This window comes from Nicotiana attenuata, chromosome 4 (genome assembly GCF_001879085.1).
Source record: "Nicotiana attenuata strain UT chromosome 4, NIATTr2, whole genome shotgun sequence".
NCBI classification, from domain to species: domain Eukaryota; kingdom Viridiplantae; phylum Streptophyta; class Magnoliopsida; order Solanales; family Solanaceae; genus Nicotiana; species Nicotiana attenuata.
Window position 1 is genome coordinate 9,292,265 of NC_031992.1, and position 17,273 is coordinate 9,309,537.

General features: G+C 41.5%; 1 protein-coding gene across 1 annotated transcript; it reads left to right on the forward strand.

The window, feature by feature from the left end:
• On the forward strand, window positions 14,474-17,057 carry LOC109224957 (pentatricopeptide repeat-containing protein At1g73400, mitochondrial). The gene has a single exon (XM_019389534.1). It carries the CDS (start codon window positions 14,917-14,919, stop codon window positions 16,636-16,638), a length of 1,722 nt encoding a protein of 573 aa, XP_019245079.1. The 5' UTR covers window positions 14,474-14,916; the 3' UTR covers window positions 16,639-17,057.

Below are 17,273 nucleotides of genomic sequence, written 5' to 3' on the forward strand. Positions count from 1 at the left end.
TGTTTTTTGGGTGTTTCGATACTGTCTGGTTTTGTTGTTAAAATGAGATTAAAAGTTAGCTGTAAAAAGGCTGAAAAGGGAAAAGTCTTGGATCCCTTAGTTACACTCAAATATGGAACTTTACTACTCATAGTACATGTCATGTTGGAAAGATTGGATTTAATAAAAATTGCTAAGACGGGAAGTGTAATATAATTTTGAAATTTTCTATAAAATGCTAAAGATGAAAACGAACATTGCTGAAGTGAAATGATCTACCATTTTAGGTTTGGATTTGCGTATAATAAACTACTCCCTTCGTTCCACAATAAGTGACCAATTTGCTTTTTTATTTTGGTCCAAAATAAGTGTCCACTTATATAATCAAGAAAAAATTTAATTTATTTTTCCAAAATTACCCTTATGTATGATCCCTAAAAGTTATTTACTCTTCACATTTGAGAAGAGAAGTAAGTGCTACTATAACTATGGTGCAACATTTAATGAAGGGTAATTTAGTTACACTAATTATTTTCGGCTAAAATTTAGTATTTCTTTAATGAGTGTGCTCAAAGCAATTGGTCGCTTACTGTGGACCGGATGGAGACATGGAGTACTTTGCAAATAGTTAATTATGGATCTTAGTTGAAGTTAATTCACTTTTTGAGAGAATATAAAATTGGGGTTTTGACACAGTTACCCACAAAAACAAAACTATTTACCCTTGTCTACCCATTTGTTTTTCTACCCATAAACTAATTACATTTCCTACCCATGGTAGGTTTTGTGGGGAATTTTTTTTTTATTCTCCAATTCTTTTTTTTTTATTTCTATACTTCTTTTCTTTTCTTTTTTCTTTTCTTTTCTTTTTTCTTTTTTTTCTCGTTTTCTTCTTATTTTTTTCTTTTTTCCTATTCTAATTTCATTTAACTTTTTTTTATATTCTTTTTCTCTTCGTAATCTTATTTCATTTACTATTTTCACTATTTTTTATTATTCTTTTTTTTATATTATTACTAAAGAAAAATTAAATTGTGTACCAATTAAATGTAGCTAATACAATCAAAAAAATATTAACTAACATATGATACCAGTATAGTATGTAGTTATACCAACATGGTATACAATTGTACGTAAAGAGTTAAAAAAAACTTTAATTCAATTATTAAACTGAAATAATATCAGTTGTCAATAAAAATTTCAAAAAATTCTAAAAGGATCTAATGGTAAGAGTATACCGTTACGTTATATAGCATACTATAATTTTTTTTTTTTTTTTTGCATTTTCAATTTGCCTCTCACGCTGTGTAAAAGCTTAAAGCAAATTAAAAGGGAAAAGGCAAGTGAATTTACGGGTAATATGTATATTATTATAGTAGATTGTATACTATTACAACATATTGTTACAGTATATTGCATATTATTACAGTATACTCTAACAATATATTGTGTACGATAATAGTATATTGTTGCAGTATAACTATATACTCCTATAGTATATTGTATACTGTAGCGGTATACTGTTAGGTAACTATGTTTGCAGTATAGCTATATACTCCTATAGCATATTGTATACCGTAGCGGTATATTGTAGCTGTGTTCTTTTTCGATTTTCAACTGAAAATTTCAATCTCAATCACCTCAAATCAGCTCCAAATGCTATCAAATTTCGGTATGAACTTTCAGAAGGTACTATAAGCAATATTTAACAGCACCCACTTTGAATCAAACAAGAAATCTTCAAAAATAAAATTGAGCTTCAAGCCCAACGACGGTGAATATTCAAATACACACAAAAATTTAGATGTGAGAAGCTTACTCGAAGATACTATAAGCAATATTTTATAGCACCACATCGAAACAAACAATAAATCTTCAAAAAAACTATTTTCTTCCTTAAAACTTTACTATAACATATAAACTGAAAGTAAATACTATTGAAAAAAGAGATAGAGACAGAGGGGGATTAATGTTTTCGGAATGGGGTTTTGACACAGTTGGGGAGTTGAGCAAAGAATTGGAGGAAGGTAAAATGAGGAAGGAGAAGAAGAGGAACATAATAAAGGCGGGTAAATAGTTTGGAGTGCATGGGTAGGAGTAGTAAATAGTTTGGGCCTGGGCATTAAAGGGTAAATAGTTTGGAATTAATGGGTATAAAGTGATATTTTCTCTATAAAATTGTTATTATGAACCCATTAGATGCAATTCTAATGTTATACGGCAAAAAAAAAAATGCGCGACTAGTAGAAATTATAGAAACTAGTAACATGTTATTAGTGGCTTGTTTGACTAAGCTTCTTTTTGGTCAAAAAATACTTTTTTCTTAAGTTGGTGTCCAGTTAAGCTTTCAGAGGGGAAAAGATTACTTTTGGGAAGAAGAAAAAAGTAGCTCCCACTTTTGAAAAAAACACACTTTTAGAAGAATTCCGACAAACACTAGTTGTTGCTTTAAAGTGTTTCAAATTAATTAGTTAAATACAAACTGTTTATGTAATTTTTTGAAAAATATTTTTGAGAAAAACACTTTTCAGAAAAACTGATTTTAGAACCTTGGTCAAACATGCTATAAATGTAAAACCTTTTCACTGAATTATAACCTCTCTATATTTTTTTTATAACAATGGTATCCGAATGAATTTGTTGGAAAAATAGGTTATGGAGAATAAGAATTAGCTTGAGGCGTGTCAATGACACTGTCCTTAAGGATATTTTGCCCACACAATAACGAATAAAATTAGGCGTATCTCCAGGATTCAACAAGCTCTTCCAGTTATTAAACTGGGAACAGAACTAGCAGAAAACTTAAGAAAGAAATCCAACATATAGCAGAAAGAAGATGATTCAGAAAGTTATGTTAGAAAAATGTGTCTTTAGCTCTTCAAAGATCATGTTTATATAGGTGTTGCTCCAACGGCTAGATAACGGTTAGTTAACAGCTAGTTTGACTCAATTAAATGTAAAATAATTTACTAACTAATAAGCAAATGTAAATTATATTTCAAAGAGAAAAAAAAATCAAATCAAGATGGACATTACCTTTTAAGATATCACTAATTTTACGATAGAATTTGCACCATTTTGACTATTCTATTAAATATATGTAGAATAACTATGATCATCACTTATTCTTTTTTGTCTTGCACCCGCTGTATTGGTCTAAATTTGGCGACCTGGTAAGGGTAGATAAATAGGATCGAGAACGGGTCAACCACGGCGTAATAGCGGAAAGCCGTCTCCAAGAGGATTGTAGTCGAGGACGGACGACGAGGGTAAAGAAATAACGGTAGGATAGATTTGGAAATGAATACAAGGAATATTCCTTTGGATATTCCTTATTTTGTACTTTTTAGGATTTCTCGGAAATACCCCTTATAAATAGGAAGATATAGAGAATAAAAGGGGGATCTCTTCATTTTTTGAGAAAAAGATGTTGTAAAAGGTTGACTTGAGAGAATATACAAAAGTTGTCTTGTTCATTGATTATCTTATTCAAGTGCACGTTATTTGATCTTTGTTCACAAGATCCAAAGATTCCATAACCATCTTCACTTCTCTTCTTTCCACGCTGCTGTCAGGAGAAAGAACCATCCAAATCATATAATAATTGGGTGGTAGATTCTTTCTTATTACATTTATTGTCATTATCCACATTTATTGCATATTTATGTTATCATATTTATTAGCTTCCATTGAATACAAACGTATTATTTAATGTTGTCAAACGTCGTTCATCCTACCGATTTCCTACAATATTTGTTCCAGAATTTAATATTTTTAACTAAGATTCATCCTTCATTTCATCATTAATTAGTTTAACTAAAAGGCTCAACACTTTTTGGTCAAACAATTTGGCGCCGTCTGTGGGGAGTATTTTAGTTAAATTTTTTAGTTTTTTCTAGATTATAAAGGACATCCATCTTTTTCTCGTCTGCACAATATAACAATGGCAGGGAAAGGAGATGAAAGACAATAAGCAATAATGGGTGTCACTACCAATATCTTAAACACCATCAACGAGGATGGCAGAGAAGACGACGAGAACGTGACATCGGGTGTTACACCCACGCGGAGTGACTCACCTCCCCCTCATGGAAGTGTAACCGCTTCACGTGAGAGAGGAGCTTCCACATCCACAACCGAAGAAGCACCACCAGCAGTAAAAAAAAAATTACTGGAGGAGTGGATGACAAGCACTCTAAATAACATACTCGACAAACCCGCTCAACGGGCAAGTAGGAACGTCATACAGACGGATACCACGACGATCGCCGACGAGCAACCCGCTTCCCCAATATGTAACACTCACACTGCTGTTGATGCAGGTAATGACACACTCACGACCATCTTAAAGAAAATGGAAGAAATGGAAAATGAGAAGAAGGAGCTCCGCGACCAGATGAGGGAGCATCAGGAAAGGGTCGATAAAATACAGGGCGCCCCAAAACTGTTACCAAAACGGGATGTCGGTCGATTCGTCGAACAGCCATACAACAAGGAGGCAGCCCCATATGCCATAACCAAAACCTTCAAAATGCCACCACACTTGAAGATATATGACGGCACGACGGATCCCGAAGATCACATCATTCACTACGTCGCAGCAGTAAAGGGTAACGACCTCTCAAAGGAGCAAGTACCGTCAGTGCTACTAAAAACGTTTGGTGAGACCTTAACCGTGGGAGCCTTAACTTGGTACTCACAATTACCAGCACAATCTATAACAACGTTCGAGGAAATGGCCGACAAGTTCGTCACCGCCAACGCCGGGGCTAAGAAAACGAAAGCCAAAGTAAATGATATATTCGCCGTTAGGCAATCGCCTGGCGAGGGACTCAGGGTCTTTTTAGCCCGGTTTAATAGGGTAAGAATGAGCTTACCAAATGTATCGGAAGGGATGGCAGTAGCAGCTTTCCAGAACGGGTTGAACAGGAATGGGTCAAGCGCGACAAGAAAACTATTAAGCAGGCTCATGAAATACCCTCCCACCACTTGGGAAGAAATTCACAACGCCTACTACGCCGAGGTGAGAGCGGACGACGACGACCTTAACAGTCTGATACAACGGTTAACATCGGTTCAAAGAGATCCAAGGAAAGACCGTCGTAGTGACGGTCGAAGAGATCATTCAGGACCCAGCCCCAACCGAGACAGGCACCAACCTTATGTTAGAACAGTTGTCCCACCATCTCCTCGCCATGCAGAAGGACCGTCCAGGCCTCATGTAGGGACTCAGCGGAACGAAAGAAGTATGCATCCGCTCTTATCTGCTCACAATTTTTGTGGTTCCCCTTCAGAGATAGTGTACGCAATAGAGAAGCTTGGCCTGAAGTTGAAGTGGCCGCAGAAGATGAAATCCGACCCAAGTACCCGAAAGTCGAATATCCTCTGTGAATTTCATCAAGACCGAGGTCACAAAACTGAGGACTGCATAGCCCTACGACAATAGGTAGTGAACATGCTCCACCAAGGGCACCTAAAGGAGCTGATGAGCGACCGAGGAAGAGCCAATTTCGGCCGCGGAAGTGAACAACACCAAGGCCCACCAAAGCCGCCCTCTCCTGTCCGCACCATTCAAATGATAATCGGTGGAGGCGACGAAGCATCAATCAACCACATAAAGTTTACCACCACACACAAACTGAAGCGGTCAATCACCCACGAACGGTATGATGACCTCGAAGAAAGTATCATCTTCGATAAGTCAGATACCAACGGCTTGAATTTTTCCTCACTCCGATGCTCTTACCATTACTTTACGTATTTCAGATACTGATGTAAAAAGAATAATGGTAGATGACATAAGCGGCGCGTGTATTATTCATCCTCAAGTTCTTGCGCAGATGCGACTCGAGGACAAGATAGTACCACGCTGCATAACACTAACAGGTTTTAACAATTCAGTCGAACGAACCTCGGGAGAAATAATGCTGCCCGTTCTGGCCGTGGGCGTCACCCTAGAAACAACGTTCCATGTCATGAACCAGGACATGGCTTACAACGCAATCATAGGACGACCATGGATACATGCCATGAGGGCCATCCAGTCTAGCTTGTATCAAGTAATCAAATTCCCTACCCCGTGGGGGATATTCAGCATCTGAGGCGAACATCGCATAGCCCAAGAATGCTACCGCATCGCCCAAGATTGTACATTCACTAAACAGCTAAAAGGAACAAACTTAGAAGCATAGCAATTATCAAAGTCGGGGTCCGTACTCAATGATCAGAAAGATGTTATCAAGGACCCCGACGTCGTGGAAGCCGCGGGATCAACAATAGAAGATCTCGATCCCGTCCAAGAATGCTACCGCATCGCCCAAGATTGTACATTCACTAAACAACTAAAAGGAACAAAATCAGAAGCATAGCAATTATCAAAGTCGGGGTCTGAACTCAATGATCGGAAAGATGTTATCAAGGACCCCGACATCGTGGAAGCCGCGGGATCAACAATAGAAGATCTCGATCCCGTCCAATTAGATAGCAGCAACAACAACAACAAAAAAGCTTATATGTGCCATAAGCTCTCCGATCCAGGCAAATTTCATATTGCCGATCTGTTTGCTTTTTCCCATGCAGATATGCCGGGTATTCCGAAGGACATTGCCACACACAAGTTGAACGTCGATCCCTTCTACCCCCAGTAAGACAAGTAAAAAGAAAATTCAATGCTGCAATCAACGAGGCCGTCAGCGAGGAAGTGGATAAACTACTCGATAACGGCTCCATATGAGAATTGAAATACCCTTAATGGGTCGCCAACGTAGTCATGGTAAAAAAGAAAAATGGGAAAATGACAGATGTGCGTGGATATCACGGACCTAAACAAGGCCTGCCCGAAAGAATCTTTTCCTCTGCCTCATATAGATCATCTCATTGACGCAACAACAGGGCACGAGTTGTTGAGCTTCTTGGACGCCTACTCAGGTTACAACCAAATCCTCATGGAGGAAGAGGACCAGGAGAAGACTACTTTCATCACCCATCAAGGAACGTACTATTATCGAGTCATGCCATTTGGCTTAAAAATGCATGGGCGACTTATCAAAGATTGGTAACCAAAATGTTCAAGGACCAACTCGGCAAAACTATGGAAGTATACATAGACGACATGTTGGTCAAATCTAAAAGGAAGGAAGATCACATCGACCACCTGAAAGAAGCCTTTGGAATACTAAGGCAATACAGCATGAAGCTGAACCCCGAAAAATGTGCCTTCGGCATAACATCAGACAAGTTCCTCGGCTTCTTGGTGTCACAAAGAGGCATCGAGGTCAACCCCGACCAAAATCAAGGCCATTAAGGGAATACCCGAAGTGTTAACCAGCAAGAAACAGGTGCAAAAATTGACGGTCCGCATAGCTTCCCTGTCGAGGTTCATCTCACGATCCTTCGACAGATGCCACAAAATCTTTAACGTGCTCAAAAAGGACAACGGGCTCCAATGTAATGTAGAATGCGTCGAGGCCCTAAGAGAACTAAAGGCGTACTTGTCTTCGCCTCTGCTACTCGCCAAAGCAGAACCCGGTGAACGCCATATCATACACTTGGTCGTATTAAAGGTCACGGTACGTGCAGTATTAGTCCGCGAAGATAAAGGTACGTAATCTCCGATCTATTATATTAGAAAAACTCTCGTCGACGCTGAAACGAGGTACCCTCACCACGAAAAAATTGGCCATGGCATTTGTCATAGCTTCACGGAAGCTTAGACCCTATTTTCAATGCCACCCCATATCGGTGGTAACGACCTTTCCCCTACAAGGTATCCTGCATAAACCTGAGCTATCGGGGAGATTGGCCAAATAGGCCATAGAATTGAGCGAGCATGATATAACGTATCAGCCGCGAACACCAATAAAATCGCAGCTACTCGCCGACTTTGTCGCCGATTTTAGTGCCAAAATAATAATTGAGGTCGAACAAGAAATTTCTCGTACCTCATCCAATCTACCCAACCTATGGGTCCTATACACCGACGGCGCATCCAACGCGTCAGGATCTGGACTGGGACTCGTATTCGAGGTCCCAACAGGCGAAGTCATTCGCCAATCCATACGGTGCCTTGATATGACTAACAATGAGGCCGAGTATAAGGCCGTAATTGCATAATTAAAGCTAGCTCTCAAATACGGAGTGCGACGAGTCATCCTTAGATGTGACTCGCAACTCGTTGTCAACCAAGTCACAGGAAATTTCTCAGATCAAAGAGCAAAGGCTACAAAAGTACCTAGCAGAAATTCATAAACTGCTACCAGAGTTCGACGAATGTCGACTCGATCAGATACCTTGAGCACCAAACATCGAGGCAGACGGTCTCGCCAAGTTAGCAGCGACCACCAAAAACATTACGAAGGAAAACGTGGCCACCCTCCTCCACTCATCAATAGACCAACCTGAGGTTCACTCTGTAAATTTGACTTGGGACTGGCGTAACCGCATTATAACATATTTGCAGGAAGGAGTACTCCCAGCAGACAAAACAGAAGCCAAAAAGCTTCGAATGCAGGAGGCCAGGTACAACATCATAAATCACGACCTATACAAAAGACTGTTTGGGGGCCCCTTAGCGAAATGCCTAGGGCCAAATCAAACAAGACGCGTGCTCGAGGAAGTACACGAAGGCCACTGCGGTTCCCATACCGGCAACCGGGCCCTCGTCAGATGCCTCATTCGGGAAGGATATTATTGGCCCACAATGAAGAAGGAAGCCGCCGATTACGTCAAGAAGTGCGAACAGTGCCAGAAATATGCTCCTATGATACACCAAGCGGGCGAGCACCTCCACTTTATTACATCGCCATGGCCTTTCATCAAATGGGGAATGGACATCGTCGGACCCCTCCCAGCAGGGCGAGGTAATGTATGTTTTCTTTTGGTTTTAACTGACTATTTTTCCAAATGGGTAGAAGCAGGTGCGCTCACCAAAATACGCGAACATGAAGTTATCACATTCATATGGAGAAACATCATATGTCGCTTTGGCATCCCCAAAGAAATCAACTGTGACAATAGATCCCAATTCACCGGAAAGAAGACCGCCGAGTTCTTCGAAAAATGGCACATCAAGCGAATACTCTCCATGCCATATCACCTTGTTGGTAACGGCCATGTTGAATCCTCCAACAAAACAATACTGAATATCTTGAAGAAAAAGCTTGAGGACGCCAAGGGACTATGGTCGGAATTACTACCAGAAGTACTGTGGGCATACCGCACCACGCCAAAAATAAGCACAGGAGAAACGCCATATTCACTAGTCTACGGGACTGACGCCATGATACCAGTTGAGGTCGGCGAACCTAGTTTGAGATACTCCAACGAAAGCGGACCAAACAATGACGAGAACAGAAAACAAGACCTCGCCGAAGCAGAAGAGCAAAGAGACATGGCTTACATAAGAATGGTATCCCAAAAGCAACAAGCAGAACGGTACGACAACAAAAAAGCGAAAGTACGACAACTCAAAATCGGAGACTATGTACTCAAGGCCAAAACACAAGCGAGCAATGATTCGAGAGAAGGCAAACTAGGAACTAATTGGGACGGGCCATACAAAATCACGGCAACAGCAAACAAAGGATCATTCCAACTAGAAACAATGGAGGGAAAGCTACTACAAAACAACTGGAACGTCGCCCATCTCAAATACTTCAACTTCTGAAAACAAACGCCCTCCACGTCGTACTTTTTTTCCCTCACCCGGGTTTTGTCCCAGTTGGGTTTTCTCGGGGAGATTTTTAATAAGGAGACAAAGGGGACGTCTCGAAGTTCAAGTGTAATTCATCGCCCTGTTTGCCGACTACTTCTCCGGGCCGAACGATGAAGGGACTGGATACATGGAAACTTCTCCAATATATGTATGAAACCAACAGACATGTATTCTCCAATGAATGAAATAAAGCAGCATCTTTACTCTCCACCAAGTCTTTTCACATTTTACATTCGACCTCGCTCGAATTATTTTACATTCGACCTCGCTCGAATTACTCTACATTCGACCTCGCTCGAATTATTTTACATTCGACTTCGCTCGAATTACTCTACATTCGACCTCGCTCGAATTATTTTACATTCGACTTCGCTCGAATTACTCTACATTTGACCTCGCTCGAATTATTTGACATTCGACTTTGCTCGAATTACTCTACATTCAGCGTCGCTCGAATTATTTGACAATCGACTTCGCTCGAATTACTCTACATTCGACCTCGCTCGAATTACTTTACATTCGACCTCGCTCGAGTTACTCTACATTCGACCTCGCTCGAATTATTTTATATTCGACCTCACTCGAAATATTTTACATTCGACCTCGCTCGAATTATTTTACATTCGATCTCGCTCGAATTATTTTATATTCGACATCGCTCGAAATATTTCACATTCGACTTCGCTCGAATTACGTTACATTCAACTTCGCTCGAACTACTTAATATTCGACCACGTTCGAAATCTTCAATATTCGACGTCGTTCGAAATCTTAAATGTTCGGCTGCATCAAACATCGATCTCATAAAAAAACCAGAGACTTCCTCACATAGCAAAAAGAAAGGAGAACGGAAATCAAGAAACACGTAGCAAAAAGGGAGTTGTTCCATTACAACTGTCAAATTACAAAACGAAGGGCCCAAAGACGCCCTCACAAAAATAGCAAAAAAGAAAAACAAAAACTAAGTACGATAGCTTTACGCTGCGTCATCCCCATCGACATACTCATCATCATACCAAGTATCGGAGGCGAGCCTATCCGCATCATCGTTGACATCATCTCCACCAGTCGTACCAGGGGCGTAACCACAAGCTTCACGGGTCGCACGTGCCTTAACACGGACGCCCTCGAGTTCTACTTCGAAAATTTTCTCGACGGCTCAAAGACTTATACACGTCGAGTTCAGCCTCGACGTGAACCCACATCTCATACAACTCCCGCGGCACGCCGGGATCGGCAGAAGTATGAGATGTAGATGACTGTGACTGCCGTCGCACCTCCTTGGCCTTCAAGGAAATGACCTGCTCGTTCAATCCAGACAAATCCGCCTCCAGATCCTGGATCCGCTCTTCTAACCTCACCACCATAAGCGTCAATGTCTCCACCTCATTATCCCGCTCAGACCTACAAACGCGGAGGGCATCTTCTAAGGTCGTCGCTTCAGCCATAGCGGCCACTCTGCCTTTCTCGGCATGAGTCAATTCTTCAACCTTGGCGCTCAACTCACCCCTTAGATTGACACCCTTCGCCTCCCTCTGCCCAAGTTCAGCAGTTAAGGATGCCACATGCGCTTGAAGATCAGCATTCTCAGCCATCACCCCCTTGCTCACCTCGAGCTCGTCCTCCTTTGTCTTTAGAGCTGCCTCAAGCTCGCTGCACCTACCGATGGATCTCATTAGATCATCATCCTTCCCCCTTAGCTCTTCGTTTTTCTTCGTCAATTCCTCATCTTTCTATTTAATCCCGTCACGAAACAACTGGAATTTGCTATCCTGGTTAAAGACGTCGGCCAGCGTTCGGTGCTTAGTACGGTACTCCCTGTACTTGGAGGTCACCTTTTTAAAGATGGTCGTCCTCCGCTCCTCCCGCTGGTCTATTCCCGTAATAAGAGTCTGGCATGCAAAAGAAAAGAGTCAGTTTGAGCAAATTACACATGTGAAACAAATCCTAACATTAAAAAGCACTTACTCGCAGAGCCATGCCAAATATACTCAACGACAATTCCGCATCGCTCATCGCCTGTAGTTCCATGTTCTCAGAAGCCGTGCACAGGGGGGCAAAGGATGACACTGTCGGTTCTGAGTTGACCAAAAGGTCATAACCCACGGGAATGATTACGTGCCAGTTAGGACCTCCGTCCTTACCTCCACACGAGTATTCCTCTCCAGAAAGGCCCGTACCTCCTCAGGATCGACATCCGATCCAGAATCGTCGTCCCCCTCCAGTACCGCTCTATTTCCCCTAGCCGCCGATGACGCGCCACCTTCTACGACCCTTACATGCTCCCCGCCATCACGCACCCCCTCGGCCCCAGAGGGCCTCCTCTCTATAACGGCACCCGCCGTAAAATTGGTCCCAACGTATGGTGCAAGTGCAGACGCCGCTTCCGAAGCAATGATTTTCTCCAACTCAATATCAGCGACGACGACTTTCCCGAGCTCCATCCTTTTCCTTTTTCTCGATGGCGACTCCTCTCCATTAGACGACTCGTCCACAAGATGATAGATGGGCCGGGAAGAGATCTCATCTCGTACAACAATAGTGTGAGGGGCAGAATCCATCATTGGTGGAGCTTGAGTATGACCTCCACGAGCAGACTCGGCTAAAGCAAATTGCATCCTAGGCGATGCGATAGCTTGGAGAAATGCCGGCACTGGAGCCTTCTTCTTGGAAATTCGTTGACCTAACACCAAAAGGAGGTCGCATCAAAGAGCAACGGTAAGCAACAATAAGCTGAAGCAAAAGTAAAACTTACTAGACGAGATCTTGGGTCCAAAACGCTTGTGAAAAGACGCCCAATCACGAATCCCCACCATGTGAGGTAGCACGCGAGCCACCCAATCTTCAATGTTAAAGACAGGAGAAGGTGCACGCCTCTCAGCTGAAAAATGAGGAAACCGCAAGTGAGCTAAAAATGAAAGGACAAAAAAAGATAATGAGCGTACGACAAAGACACTTACGATTATGGTTCCATTGCTCGGGAAACCCAGTCGGGTCCGCCACCAGGTGCTCGGTCTTGATGAAGAAGTACTTATTCCAGAACTTCCGATTCGTTCTGTCGTCCATCTCGACCACCAACCCTCTGGTCCCACGATGCCATAGGTGTATCATAGTACCTCTATAAAAACTAGGCAAAAATAAGTGCAGCAGGTGGCGAACGTCGACCTCACAGCCATCCAACTCCGCATACTTTGTCAGCATCAAGAAAGCTTTATACAAGTAAGGAGATAGTTGCGCCGGGCAGACGTTGTAAAACCGGCAAAATTCTCCGCTAGCGAAAAGAGAGAAAGAGTATAACCAATCAAGAACGGGTAGACATAGAAGGCACAATACCCGGGTCGATGAACCTCCACGATGCGCCTCCGACCAGAATAATTTCGACATGGGGAGGGATGCGATATTTGGACCGGAGGTTGGCTACGTGAGACGGTCCAGTCTTAGAGAGCACCTGAGCGGGAGCAGGAGCAGGATGTTTTGGAAAATCATTTCTAGCCAAAAGGTTTTGGGGATTATCTCCTCCGCGGTAGGGAAACTATCATCCTTTTCAGCCATGAATTCTTCACCGCCGAGAGAAAGGGCCACCGATAACGGAGTGGCATCGAAAACCTCATCATGAATGTAAGGGGGTTGTGACATATTTCAACAATGAAATGTATTCTACCAAGCCTGAAGAAGAAGATAACAACTGGGTAAGAAAGAGGGAAATGAACTGAAGAAGCTGTAAGAAATCGAGAGCAGAAATTGGGGAAGAAGATCAAAGAAGAACAATACTCATGCAAAGTGAGGAATGGTGAAAACTTCCGAAAAATGAAACTCCCATCTATTTATAGGGTTGGGTGGCGCGAGAATCGAAGCAAATGATTGTCAATGGAACCAAAACCAAAGCGGCAGACACACAGACGCTGCATCGCAAAGATGCGTAATGATGATGCGCGTGGCCATGACGTCACCTCACGATAGCCCCACCAACCACAGCTTCGCTGGCTGCGCCATTTTCTCGACCTCGGCCGATTCGATCTAATCAACATGACCAAATTTTCTCTAAATGGACGCAAACCGGGTCGGCTTATCGAGGGCGTGCACGACCACGACCTCAACAAACGGAGGGACTAACTGTATTGGTCTAAATTTGGCGACCTGGTAAGGGTAGATAAACAGGATCGAGGACGGGGTCGGCCACGACGTAATTGCGGAAAGCCGTCTCCAAGAGGATTGTAGTCGAGGACGGGCAACTGGGCTAAAGAAATAACGGTAGGATAGATTTGGAAATGAATACAAGGAATAAGAAGGAGATCTCTTCACTTTATGAGAAAAAGATATTGTAAAAGGTTGACTTGAGAGAATATACAAATGTTGTATTGTTCATTGATTATCTTATTCAAGTGCACGTTATTTGATCTTTGTTCACAAGATCCAAAGATTCCATAACCATCTTCACTTCTCTTTTTTCCACGTTGCTGTCAGGAGAAAGAACTATCCAAATCATATAATAATTGGGTGGTAGATTCTTTCTTATTACATTTATTGCCATTATCTACATTTATTGCATATTTATGTTATCATATTTAGTAGCATCCATTAAATATAAACGTGTTATTTAACGTTGTCAAACGTCGTTCTTACCGATTTCCTACACTATTTGATCTAGAATTTATTGTTTTTAACTAAGATTCATCCTTCATTTCATCATTAATTAGTTTAACTAAAAGGCTGCCACGTCCTTGGGCTCTCATATTTAAAGTCCACTTTTTTCTTTCTTTCTAATCCATCAAAATTTTGAATATTAATTGTGGTTTGTAAATGTGGTTCTATCAAGCAATATCTTCGGATTTATGTTCAAACTTCAAAGTGGTCTATTGCTCTTTAATTACTTTAATTTTTATTGAGCACATCTCCTTAGTCCTTACATCTTATTACTTTAATTTTTATGTTCGGTGATAGTTTTGGACAGGTGGCTAAAGCTTTCTTTGTAATAGTACAATCGGCGCCGGGAGCAGATTTAACGGAGAACAAAACGGCGTCGTATGAGTCCATTATTTTGCTCTCTGCTTCCACCCATACGTATGCCTCCATTTTTTTCGGGTAAAAGACTTAGAAGCAATAGCCAAGTTGTGTGAGCGCTCAGTCGTGCTTCACTGTGTTTATAGCTTCCACCTGTTCGATGAAATGCCTCAGCGGAAAGCACACATGATTGATAAAAGATAATTTCATTTGCTCGCTTTGCAATGTCTCAGCTCAAAGTTGTCTCATTTATCTGTAAAACTTTGACAAGAAAATTGCATTCCCCAAATCACAAGCTTCATCAAAATCTAAGGCCAAATTCATTAGCATCCAAACATATTCATGGGCATGCCAGCAAACACGAATTACAACATCTATTTGCTACAAGGGTATCATTTATCTTGAATAAAGGTTCGAGATTTTGGGTACCATCATTCATCAGTGGGTCCTTTCAGCGGTTTTATTGTGCAGAAAATTCTGCATTGGAGAAAACAACAGAAAACTGTAGCAACGATTCCATTGATGATAAGGTTTACAAGGTTGTGATGGATCACTTTAAGCCAGAGCATAAGATGGAGAGAGCTCTTGATAAGCTTGAAATGGAATTAACGACGCCATTGGTGGTGGGGGTCTTGCAAAAGCTTCATTATGAAGAGAAGTTAGCGTTTAGGTTCTTTACGTGGGCAGGACATCGAGAAAATTATAGTCACGAGCCCCAGGCGTATAATGAGATGCTTGATATATTGTCTAGTACGAAATACAAGGTGAAGCAGTTTCGTATTGTTTGTGATCTTCTAGACTACATGAAGAGGAATGATAAGCGTTTGGTTCCTATAGAAGTCTTGTTGACAATTCTTAGACAGTATACTGAAAAGCATTTGACACATCTTCATAAGTTTGCGAAGAAGAAGAAGATAAGAGTGAAGACACAACCCGAAGTATATGCCTTTAATTTGTTGTTGGATGCTTTGTGTAAGTGCTGCCTTGTGGAAGATGCCGAGGCTATGTTTAAGCGGGTGAAGAGTAAGGTTAAGCCAACTGCTGATACTTATAACATTCTTTTCTTCGGTTGGTGTCGTGTTAGAAACCCAGATAGAGCTATGAGCATTCTTGAACATATGATCGACATAGGGCATACGCCCGATAACTTCACCTATAATACTGCCATTGACACGTTCTGCTCCGCAGGGATGGTGATGAAGGCTGCTGAACTTCTCGAGTTCATGAGAACTAAAGGTTCAACCATGTCTTCTCCCACTGCAAAAACTTATACTATTATGATCTTGGCTCTTGCTCAGAATGATATGATGACGGAATGTTTTAAAGTTCTAGGGGATATGATAAATAGTGGATGTGTTCCTGATGTTTCAACTTACAAGGAACTGATTGAAGGTATGTGTTTGGGTGGAAAGACTGAGGCAGCTTATAAGCTTTTGGAAGAGATGGGAAACAAGGGCTACCCTGCTGATATAGTTACATACAACTGTTTTCTTAAGGTCCTTTGTGATAATAAAGAGAGAGATGAGGCACTTAGGCTTTATCAGAAGATGATCGAAGTGGGCTGTATTCCAAGTGTACAGACCTATAATATGCTAATTGTTATGTTCTTTAGAATGGGCGACGTAGATGGAGCCTTTGAGACATGGCATGAGATGTCTAAGAGGGGTTGTGCGCGTGTTACAGAAACATACTGTGTGATGATTGAAGGGCTTTTTGATTGCAATGCTACTGAAGAAGCATGCTTTCTTTTGGAAGAAGTTGTTAGCAGGGGTATGAAACTGCCATACCGAAAATTTGACTCATTTTTAATGCAGCTTTCAGCCGTTGGTGATTTACGAGCCATTCATAAACTGTCAGAACACATGAGAACATTCTACAACCCTGCTATGGCACGACGTTTTGCCGTCAATCAGAAGCGGAAGAGCATGAGCTTAAGAGGGAAGTGAAAATAGTTTATGTTGTCTAAATTGGAGGCTGACATCCATCTTGCTGCCTTGATGCTCATGGTTTGAGAAATTCAGTTAATGAGGAAATGCTGATCTTTGAACCTAACAGGTCACTTGGCAAATGGCTTGAAGTTGTTATTGCAAAGAAAGGATTTGTTGTGGTCAGTATTATTCATATATTGAAAAGGAAAGAAGAAAGAGGTGCATCATTTCATTCTGTTAAACATAATAGAAGTTATTAAAACATGGTTAACAGCACAAAATGTTGTGTGTTAATCTTAGATCATCTGTAATTGTTGAAGAATAATTGATCTGCTTACTTAATTCACTTGGCAATCCTCTGATCTCAAGATTCAACTTTGTAAGTAGGACGTATACCAATCCAACTATATTGTCAAAGATGGTAACTATTTGGATTTCTGATGGAGTGTTTTCCTTTTTTGTTGCATCCTCATCTACTGATCCGAGGATCTTTCGGAAACAGCCTCTCTACCCCTTGGGTAGGGGTAGGGTCTGCGTACACACCACCCTCCCCAGAGCCCAGACCCCACTAGTGGGATTTAACTGGATCGTTGTTGTTGTTGTCCTCATCAACTAATTTACTTCCTGCTTCCAAGTTTACTTGTCCACTATAA

Bases quoted from the DNA above. Each gene is read 5' to 3' on its own strand.
- LOC109224957 (XM_019389534.1), top strand. From the start codon at position 14,917: ATGTCTCAGCTCAAAGTTGTCTCATTTATCTGTAAAACTTTGACAAGA.